Genomic DNA, 10,736 nt, shown 5'->3' with positions numbered 1-10,736 from the left:
TCTGCCTTCTTCCCCATAAAACGTCAGTGATTTTTTAATAATATGGTGAATAATATGATGAAGGATATTGATGTCATTCTGGTTAATCACTCAACAAGAAAGGGGAAATTAGGTTGTGACCAAGTTCAAGTTAGAAGTGAAAGAGCTGTTATCAGTGCCGCTTACTTGATGAAGGGTATGAACCCAGTGACCCTCTGGAAACAAGTCACACCAGCCCTTCAGAGAAGGAAGGGCTCTGGCGGGGAGATGGGGGACTCATGAAAATGGGGCTTGTAGTGAACACATCTCTGAGGTTACAACTGACATGGCATCTTGCTTTTAACCTTCAAGTAACAATAAAGTCACCAGGCAGGGTGGAATAGGGATCAGGTCATGTTGTGTCTAGGTTGTGTTAGGGTTGAAGTGGCTGGTAGGGGAATAAAGAAAAAAAAAAGCTAAAAACTAGAATTCCTCAATTTTAAGGATTTGTCTTAAAACTTTCTTCAAAGAAAAAAAAACTTTATTCAAAGAAATTTCGAAATGTAAAGAGTATCACTTTTTTAAGTTATGGCTAAAGAGAGCCTGGCCTGTCTGCTGCTACTAGAGCCTATCAGTCTGTTCAGCTCCACTGGGGCAGGAGGAACATCTGGGGGAGTCTCACAGAACTCTGATTCTTATAATCTGAGCAAGCCACACAAATACCTTTCCTTCTAAAACTATATGAAATCTGGAACTTTGGGGTATAAACTCATCAGAAATACAACTGAAAGTCTCTATTTTTTTTTTTTAATGATGCTGATGTGGAAAACAAAGGGAGAAGAAAAATCAGTACATTTCCTTACTACTCACAGCCCACTGACAGGTCCTTGAAGCAGACAGAGTGACCTTCCTCTAGGGACTCAACTACCTTGATGTTGACAGTTGCTAAGGGCAAGATGGCAATCCTAGCCCGACCCTCAGGATCCTGTGAGTCTACTTTAACATATAAAAATTCCTTTAGAAATTTCCTTTATCTCTACACCCCAAGATATGTGTCGACGACCATCCCCCATGAATATGGTCCACCAATGTACATCTGAAGGGTCTCATGACTCAGGCTGTATTAGATGGTCATAAATGATCTTTTCCCAACAAGAGCTAGTCGCCCTCAAGGTCCTGGAAACCTTGCTTCCAAAATTCCTCAGAGACTTATGCTCTCCCTAAGGCTCTCCCAACTTGAAAGTATATAATGGGCCACTCCGCACAACCCTGGTGCAGCTCTTTCTGTCCACGGGTCCTGTCCCTGTGCTTTAAATAAAATCACCTTTTTGCACCAAAGACGTCTCAACAATTTTTTCTTAGCCTTCAGCTTTGAACCTCAATGTCTTTCCTCTATCAATGCTTTTTTTTTTTTTTTAAGGATTTATTTATGATAGACATAGAGAGAGGGGAGGGGCAGAGACACAGGAGGAGGGAGAAGCAGGCTCCATGCTGGGAGCCCGACACCAGACTCCATCCCGGGACTCCAGGACCGCGCCCTCGGCCAAAGGCAGGCGTTAAACAGCCGAGCCAGCCAGGGATCCCCCCTAAATCAATGCTTTTGAAGAATATACTTTTTAAATATTTTTATTTATTTGAGAGAAAGAGAGAGTGCATTGTGGGGGAGGCGGGCAGATGGAGAGGGAGAAGCAAACTTCCTTCCTGTGCAGAGAGTCCCCCAAGGTGGGGCTCTATCCCAGGACCCTGAGATCAAGAGCCAACACAAAGGCAGATGCTTAACTGAATGAGCCACCCAGAGAGGCCCCTGAAAGTCTTTTTTAAAAATTAACATTAAATCCATTATGAATAGTTCCAACTTGACCCTCAAAGATTCCAAAGGGCTCATTATTATCTCAATGACCTTAAATACCCCGATATTGCCTGTGCTGAAATGTGTACCGGGTGGGCACCTCTGAAAAGCTAAGGGTGCCTAAAACTTGCCAACAGAAACCTCCAAACCTCCAGGTAGGAAATGACAGAAGGGGAGTCCTGGGAGGGGAGGAGAACCGAGGACAGGCCTACGGGGATGCTCCAGGGCGCCCGGGGACACGGAGACCCGCCCACACCAAGGCCGCCAAAGGCGCGGAGCAGAGAGGCCTGGCCAGGTCCCCGCGGGTGGGAAGCCGGGAGACGCAGGCGCGGGAGCCTGGAGGGGGGCTCCCCGGCCTCAGCTCTCCACCGCGGTGGTCTCGGGGGCTCCCGGGCTCGCAGCGAAGCGGGGGGCGGGGGTCTGGAGCGTTGCCCTGGGCTCTGGGAAGGCCGGCGGCTCCTTCAATTCCAGGACCACGCGGCTCAGAAGGCCCTTGAGCAGCTGCATTTCTTGCAGCAGAAGGTCCACGTCGGGTTTCAGGGCTCCAGCGGGCGGTTCCGAGGGCGCCGGCAGGGCGCAGGCTGGTGGCCTCGCCGTGGGGGCTCTGCCCGCGGGGCCCTGCAGCCCCGGCGACGTGGCGTTGGGGACGGAGGTGACCGACGGGGCCGATCTGGACACCGGGGGCTTCCTGAAGGACAGCGGCTGGCCGCCCGGCGCCAACGCTGCGGCCCGGGGAGCCTGGGCGGTGCTGGACGCCGAGGGCAGCGCGGACCCTGCGGGCGCAGCACAGCGGGACCCACGGCCGCACTCACTCTCCCACCCTGCGGCGCCCGCGGGCCAGGGCGGTAGGGGCCGGGGTGGAGCGCGGGGAAGGCGCGGGAGGACGGCCGGCGGACCCGGTGAAGAGGAGGAGGGAGGGGAGGAGGGAGGAGGGTGAGAGGTCGGAGGGGAGGGGAGGAGAGAAGGGAGGGAGGGGAGGAGGGGGAGGGGATGGGGAGGGAGAGGGAAGGAGGGAAGAGGGAGGAGGAAGGGATGGGGAGGGAAGAGGGAGGAGGGAGAAGGGAGGAGGGAGAAGGGAGGAGGAGACGGGGTGGCGAGGAGAGAGGGGAAGGGAGGAGGGAGAGGGAGGAGGTCGGGGATGGAGAGGGGAGGAGGGAGGGGAGAGGGGAGGAGACGGTGAGCCGGGAGGGCCGGGTGGCGCGAGGGAGAAGGGTGCGGAGGCGCGGGCCGGGCGGCCCGCGGGGGGTGGCAGGGGTGGGGGGCGTCCGGGGAGGGTGCGCTCACTCACCGCGCCCCGCGAGCTGCAGCCAAGGGCTGCGTTTCCGGACGCTCCGCGTGGCGGTCGCGGCCTCGCACCAGTAGGACTCGAGCTCGTCGACCTCGGGCTCGGGGACCGTGTACTCGGCGCCCCAGTCGAAGCGGCGCACCGGGCGACTGTACTTGTAGAAGGCGAACTGCAGCGGCGTGTCGCGCCGGTGCGGGTGCAGGCGGGTCTCGCAGCGCACGGCCACCCCGCCGCGGGCCTCCGCCCTGCCGGTCACCGTCAACACCGGCGCGGGGAACAGCTCTGCGGAGAGGGGCGCCGGGCGCTCAGGGGGCGCCGTGGGCCGGCGCGGGGGGGCCCGCGTGTCCACGCGCCGCGGCACCGCCGGTTTCCCTCGAGGGACCCCGCGGCCCAGGGCACCGAGAGGGGGCGGGGGGGGTAGGGAGGGAGCCTGCGAGGACGGGGAGCGCTTGCCAAGGGGGAGGGGGAGCGGCCCGAAGCTTCCCGTCCCATCCCGCGGGACACCCAGTTCGGGGCCCCCGGCCTGGAGGGGGGTGCGCTCCGAGCGGGCCCCCCGCCCCCCCAGGGACCCCTACCGCTGCCCCGCCCTCCGGCTGGGGCTTGGACACCGCGGCGGGCTCTAGGGCCCCCACACCCGGAGTAGGAGCCGCAGCTGCGCGGGAGGGAAGGGACCCTCGTCCCACGCAGGCTGCGCATCAGGGGCGCCTTCCCGGCGGAGGAGAGCGAGAGCGCGCATGGACTAGGGGAGAAATGAGCCTCCGGCCTCCCTGCCCGGCCGGGCTCCCGCCGCAGAAGTGCCCAGGGCTCGTCTGCCCAGTCCCGGGCCGCAGGGGTCGCCCACCTTGCACGGTCACGGCCACCTTGGCGGAGAACATGGGCGCGCTCTCCACCGGGAGGCGCATGGTGCCGGAGCACTGGTAGCGCCCGCTGTCGCCCGCGCGCGCCTGCGGCACCGAGTAGTTGGCGCTCGCGTGGAAGTAGCGCACCGCCCGGCCCTCGTGGTAGTAGTGCAGCTTGTAGACCGGCTTGTCGTACCAGCCGCGGCAGCGCAGGACCAGCGGCTCGCCCTCGAACACCGCAGCGTAGGGCACTTGCAGGATCAGCCAGTCTAGACAGTCACCGTGGCAGGCCTGACTCCAGGAGAAGCCCAGGCCTGGGGGGTCCCACCCTTCTCCCCCTCCCCTGCACAGTGGCTCCCCCCCTCCCGGCTGCAGGCGGCCCAGGAGGGCGGAGCTGGATGCCTTGCCAGGTGAGGGGGAGGTAAAGCAACCACCCCCACCTCCCCACCCCCCCCAACCCCCCCGTGTTCCAGTAAGGATGAGGAAGGAAGGCAAAGATGCCCGGTTCTCAGCTGGCTCCAGCCTCATCACAGAGTAACGGCCATCAGAATGGCATTACACTGCTCAGGATGCCTTCCTCACCTGGCCCCTAGTTACTTTTCCAGCACCATCTCAGTATTGTCACCTGCCCAGTGTCTCCCTCACTGTCCCCACCTCCCACTCCTAATGCAGGCTAGGTCCAGCCACACCCAATATACCTGTTGGGAGCACTGGACCTGCTGTGAGCCCAGGGCCTTTGCACCTGTCAATAAGACCCCCCCCCCAAGACACACACACACACACCTGTTTTACTTGAGGCCTACTTGTCCTGTAGATCTAGCCTTCAACTTTTTCTCCTCCAGAAAGCTTCCCCAACCCAGCAGAGCTAACCCTTGTATAACCCTAACATGTTCCGGATGCCATTTTTAGGAATTTTACTTTGAGAAAGAATTCTGCAAGTAACAGACACAATCAGTTTCCTATTCTATTCCACAAATGGTAACCACCTCCTCTCATGGCCAGTATCTTATCTGTACTATCAGTTTCCAAACAAGAAACCGCAGAGTATGCACATGAAATGTGTGTAAATGCTAAGTGATTATCTTTGAGTTCTGAATACAAATTGTGGCCTATCAGGCTGAGATGATATAATATTCCCTACAAAGTAGCTAATCCCGGAAGCTAAAGAACAAACTACTGCTATTTTCTTATCCTGCTTTGAAATCCTTTAAGTGACCCCAAGAAGTCAGCTTCTGAATTGACGCCTATGTACACGTGTATGCCTGCAGTAAACTTTTAAGTGCTTTGTTCAACTGTTGCTCTCTTTTTTCCTTAACAATATGTCATAATTCGTTTTTCATCCTCACAATGGCCAAAGACAGATACAATCATTGTCCCTATGTGGCTGCTGGAAAGCGCAGAGAAGCATCTTGCTGTTCATTCAGGAGTGATTCTCCCTGCTGCACCCAGTCTACACAGGAACCTTCACTCCCCACCCCTTTGCTTTGCCCTTTCCATCCCTGACCCCTCCCCCATGGCTCCCCATCCAGTATCCCAGGTCTTGAGCTAGTCTCATAAATAAGCACAAACGTTTATTTGCCTCCCTCTATGGCAGAGGGGCAAGGGGACCTCTGGGGCCAGGCAAGCCTCATGGTGTCTCTCACACAGAGTGCCACGCAGGGCGCTGCCTGCTCCAGAGACTCAAGATAATCCCCATTTCCCACCCCAGTGGGAGTGGCCCAGTGTTCTCTCCCATTGGGGGACCAATACGGCCAGAGGAGATGCGTGGAGCCCCTGCCCCCATGTTCAAGCACTCACCGTTGGAAACAGAGAGGTGGATGGGGTCACTGACAGGTGCTCCCCGTGTCTGGCATCGATACACCCCTGGGGTCTGCACCTCGATGCTCTTCTTGTGAGAGGGCAGAAGTAGGTGGCCCAAGTACCAGAGAGTGCTGATGGGCCGGAGCTCCAGGAGCAGAGGGTGGTACCCATCACATCGCAGGGTCACCCGCTCCCCCTTGAAGATTGTGGTCCAGGGTGGGTGTAGAGACAATATGGGCTTCTCCAGAGTAGCTGGGGGGGGCGTGTAAGAGGGGGCAATGCGGGGAAGAGAATCAAGATGAGGTGCCCAAGATGTGGTCTGGGGTGGGCCACTCTGAGAAAACCCCGGCTTCCAGGATCCGGCCCACATTGCTAAACCATCCCCGTGGGAGGAGACACCGCACCAGACTACAATCCACCGGTACCCATTTCGAGGTGCATAGAGGCAAACTGGGGTCATGGGGATTGAGAAGACATTGAGAAGTGGGGAGTATCCAAGCAGGTCACCCAGGGGGGTTGGTGTGGAAATTGTAGGAAACTGGGTTGAGGGATGGGGGAGACTCACCAGCTTGCCCGCTGCTTGGAACTGCAGAATGAGAATTGAAGCAGAAGAATGTTGGGGATGAGAGGAAAGTAAGGGACCTTTGACCATAGGAAAAGCTCTGGGAGTCTCAAGACCTGTTTTTCTTTTGCCTTTACTTTTCCTGGCTCTGAGAAAACCCCCTTCTCTTGATCCTCGAAAAATAGATAATGAACTGCTGTTTGGAAATGAGGAATGTTCCCCAACGCGTGCAATGCACAAAACACATGCACACACTATGCACAAAACACATGCACACACAGCCTTGGGCCACACTCACCCCACAGCCCAAGTCCTTTTGCCGCTGTCCATGCACTGAGGACTCACCCAGGAGCAGAAGGGCTGTCAGTGGCCACATGCTGGCCCGGCCCACAGCAGCTGCAGCACGATGTCTGCAATAAATGTTTAAGTGCTTTGTTCAACTGCTGCTCTCTTTTTCCCTTAGCAACGTGTCGTAATTCATTTTTCATCCTCACAACAACCAAAGAGACCGATACAATTATTGTCCCTATGTTACTGCTGGAAATGCTGACCGGTGTTGACTCCTGAGCCCTGGAAGACATTGCTGCTTCTCCCACCCATTCCTAATTCCTGAAATGGGGAGACTGGAGACAGCAGGACATGGGCTGGATAAGTGTCAGCTCTCAGGTGTCCCAGGCACCAGGCACTGTCCCACCTAGCACCCCTACGGCCACCTCACATCTCAGGCCAACCCCAACCCCTGTAGAGGAAGCATGCTGAGCAGAGCCTTTGCCCTCTGCAGCCCAAGAAAGCCACATAGAACCCCGGATTGTGGCAGGTGACACAGCCACCTTCAGGCTCCCATTGACATCGACCTCTGTCCCACATCATCCCCACCTTTCAGGTGGCCCTATAAGCCTCAATTGAGGAAAATACCTCCCCGTGTCCTGAAGGTCTACCTGGGGCCCTTGTTCTGCTCACTCCCTGATGACAGGAGTGTGAGGCCTTGAGAGGTTGACATTGGGCTCCCTGCACCCAGAGCTCACAACTTCCCACAGGTGAGTGACAGAAGGGCATGATTCACCGACCACCTTCTGTATCACTGTCTTCCAAAGTTATCGTGAAGAATGGAAAAAAATGCAATGTGGTTCCCCTTCCTGAAAACTTAAACCCTCAGAAATGAGAACATTCTTTCCTACGCAGCCCAGGGATCTCACCCTATGGCATCTCCACTCACTCGTGCCTGCCCGCCTTCCTGCTAGCCATCCCCGCAAGCCTTCCCCAGCCATGCCCCAGTTCCAGGACTCCTCACCTGTGGCAGAGAAGTCACTGCATCGGCCCCTCAGAAACTTCGCAGATCCCACCTCCCAGCTCTACTTCTGGTGTTTTCTGAGCCATGCGATCATACCCTGAGCAATGGGGAACCTGAATTCTCATGTAAATACTTAATGAATTTTCCAACCTGATTGTATGTCTCCTTGGACCAGTGTCCTGTCCTCACCTGGGCCGCACGGTCCTGGGGCGCCTCCTTCCTCTGGAACTCTGGTGGACTAAAAGGACTATCAAACACTGTCAAGTCTCTTAAAGACAGTCTCCTCCCTCTTCCTTGCTGATGGCCAGAGCTCCATTCTGAGAATCCCCTTAGAGTTTCTCTTAATATGACAGTTTTTGTTAAAAATGCAAATGCCTCTTAAGGGAAATGTGATTGGTTGTTTAGTTCTGCTGGCCACCTCAGATCCTGTTTGAGAGCAGGTTTTTATTTTTGTAATTTCCTTTTAAAGATTTTATTTATGTATTTGAAAGAGAGACAGAGAGAGCAAGCACGAGGGGCAGAGAGAGAGGGAGAAGTAGGCTCTCTGCTAGCGGGAAGCCCCATGCTGGGCTCCACTTCAGGACTCTGGGGTCATGACTTGAGCTGAAGGCAGACACTTAACTGACTTGAGTCACCCAGGTGTCCCGAGAGCGGGGTTTTTTAAAAAGATAGATAGTCATATGGGTCTGAAAAGCAAGGAGGTGCTTGATAAGGGGCTCGGGAGGGAGGGAGGGAGAGAGGAACTGGATAGTAAGAACAGAGATTTATAAACTGCCTGCTTTAGGGGTGTCTTGGCTAGACCATGCTGCCAGACTTCCCCACACTCCACCTGCCTCCTCCCCCGGGGCCAGCGTGGGCCTCCCTGCGTCATCCACAGCCTCCCCATGTCATGCCCCAGGACTGTGACATCTGCCCCAGGCCACCACGTCTACAGTAAGAATGTGATGCACCTGTCAGCTGTCCCTAGCTCCACACAAACAGTCTCTGTTTGACTTCTTATCACTCAGAACACAGATTTCAGGCTTTTTACCAGATTGCACAAGACACCTGATTACACCAAAAGTTCATGAGATGTATATAGTCTTCCTGAAAATCTCTAGACTCATCGATAGGGTTCCCATCATACAGTGCTCAGAATCTGGCCTGAAGACTCTCCCACCCAACGGATCTTTATTCTATTCTAGGCTTTGTTCTGCATTTCCCTCAAGCTGGATCTCTTTCTACATCCAAGACTTTTCCCTGCAGAATTTCTAATTCTTCACCCCTTTGCTAATGCAGAGAAAGGTAGCAATTACCCTTTGTTACCTGAGCAATTCTTTGAAGCCTGTCATGGCATAATCTGTGGACAAGATATGCCATCTTCTGCTAAGTGTCCTGATGACTAAAATGTTTTCAGCTACTGTTGCTGGCACCAGCTCACACTCCGTGAGTGCTGAAGCCCTGAGCACTGAACCGGGGGCAGACCCCATGTCCCTGCATTTAATCCCAACAGGGGGCCTTTGAGGAAGGATTATTAGTAACGGTGGTGATAGAGCTGGGATTTGAGTAGAAGTCCATCTCACTCCAAAATATGTTCCCTGTCCCCGCTGCTCGTGGCAGTTTGTCATCGTAGGCTTTTCAGGTCCCTTCTCTTGTTCTATTATTTTTTCTTACCTCTATGCACACTACCCTCCACGTGAGTACACATTGTGTGATGCTTACTGGATATACTTGTATACATGCGTATGTTTATCCTTGAGTAATGTCTTCTGTTATTGATTCACATAAATTGTATTGTGTTCTAGGTATTATTTTCTCTCTCAGAACAAAAGCCAGAGTTAAGAGGAATTTGGTTACCCACCCCCATAATTTTCCTGCACCTATGATTGTGCTGGGATATCTCATCTCATCCCTCTGGCCCTTGGACTGGAATTTACACCATCGGCTTTCCTGGTTTTCAAGCCTTTAGACTCAGACTGAATTATACGTTCCTGGGTCTCCAGCTTGCAGATGCCAGAGCATGGGACTTCTCGGCCTCCATAATCTCATGAAGCAACTCCTCATATCTCTCTCTCTCTCTCTCTCTCTCTCTCTCTCTTTCTCTCCCAGCCTCTGACAGTCACCATTCTAGTCTCTGCTTCTATGAGTCTTGACTATTTCAGATTCCACGCATAAGTGAGATCATGCAATATTTATCTTTCTGTATCTGGCTTATTTCTCTTAGCCTAGTAATGTCTTCCAAGTTCATCCATGTTGTGAATGGCAGGATTCTCTCTCTCTCTCTCTCTCTCTCACACACACACACACACACACACACACACACACCTCACATTTTCTTCATCCATTCTTTTGATAGACATTTAGCATTCAGTTTGTTTCCATACTTTGGCTATTGTGAATAGTGTTGCACTGAACCTGGGAGTGCAGGTACCTCTTTGACATACTGGTTTCGTTTCCTTTGAATACATACCCAGAAGATATATACCTCTTCATAAGATAGTTCTTTTTTTTTTTTTAAGATTTATTTATTTGAGAGAAAGAGAGAGAGAGAGCTCAATCTCACAACCCTGAGATAATGACCTGAGCCGAAATCCACAGTCAGATGCTCAACTGACTGAGCCACCCAGGCACCTCTCGTAAGGTAGTTCTATTTTTAATTTTTTGAGGAACCTTCACACTGTTTTGCACAGTGGCTGCACCAGTTTGCATTCCCACCAGCAGTGCACAGGGCTCTCTGTCCTCCACAACTTCATCAACTCTTGCTTTTTGATACTAGCCATTCTAAAGGTATGAGGTGATCTCTCAGTGTGGTTTTGATTTGCATTTCCCTGATGATGGGTGATGGTGAGCACCTTTTCATATACCTGATGGCCATTTGTTGGTTTTATTTTTAGAAATGTCTCTTCAGGTCCTTTGCCCATTTTTAAGTCAAGTTATTTGGTTTTTTTTCTATTTATTTTGTTTTGTTTTCTATTTAATTGTATGAGTTCCTTATATATTTTGGATGTTACTGCCTTATCAAGTATATGGTTTGCAAATATTTTCTCCCATTTCATAGGTTCCCTTTTCACTCTGCTGTTTCTTTTTTCTTTTTTTTTTTTCTTACTGTTTCCTTTGCTACCCTGTGCTGTTGTTTTACTTTCCCAAAGATGTGTTACAGAATAAAGGAACAC

At 53.1% G+C, this 10,736-nt stretch overlaps 1 protein-coding gene across 4 annotated transcripts; it reads right to left on the bottom strand.

Moving 5' to 3' along the window:
* Positions 1 to 2,023: 2,023 nt before the first annotated feature.
* Positions 2,024 to 7,939, bottom strand: FCRLB (Fc receptor like B). 4 transcript variants are annotated; one of them, XM_072814354.1, is made up of 8 exons: positions 7,774 to 7,939; positions 7,585 to 7,697; positions 6,639 to 6,703; positions 6,297 to 6,317; positions 5,729 to 5,983; positions 3,934 to 4,200; positions 3,096 to 3,374; positions 2,024 to 2,580 (listed from the first exon to the last, which is right to left on the bottom strand). In XM_072814354.1, the coding sequence occupies exons 3-8, from the start codon at positions 6,667 to 6,669 to the stop codon at positions 2,165 to 2,167; spliced, it is 1,269 nt and encodes a 422-aa protein (XP_072670455.1). In that variant the 5' UTR covers positions 6,670 to 6,703; positions 7,585 to 7,697; positions 7,774 to 7,939; the 3' UTR covers positions 2,024 to 2,164. The 4 variants fall into 4 exon arrangements, with proteins under 4 accessions (XP_072670455.1, XP_072670454.1, XP_072670451.1 ...); XM_072814353.1 differs by having other exon boundaries at positions 7,585 to 7,681; XM_072814350.1 differs by lacking the exon at positions 7,585 to 7,697 and having other exon boundaries at positions 7,774 to 7,923.
* Positions 7,940 to 10,736: the final 2,797 nt, after the last annotated feature.

The sequence above is a fragment of the Canis lupus genome, chromosome 38 (assembly GCF_048164855.1).
Source record: "Canis lupus baileyi chromosome 38, mCanLup2.hap1, whole genome shotgun sequence".
Lineage (NCBI taxonomy): Eukaryota > Metazoa > Chordata > Mammalia > Carnivora > Canidae > Canis > Canis lupus.
Note: the sequence above shows the minus strand (reverse complement) of the source record. Positions and strands in the feature narration are given on the sequence as shown.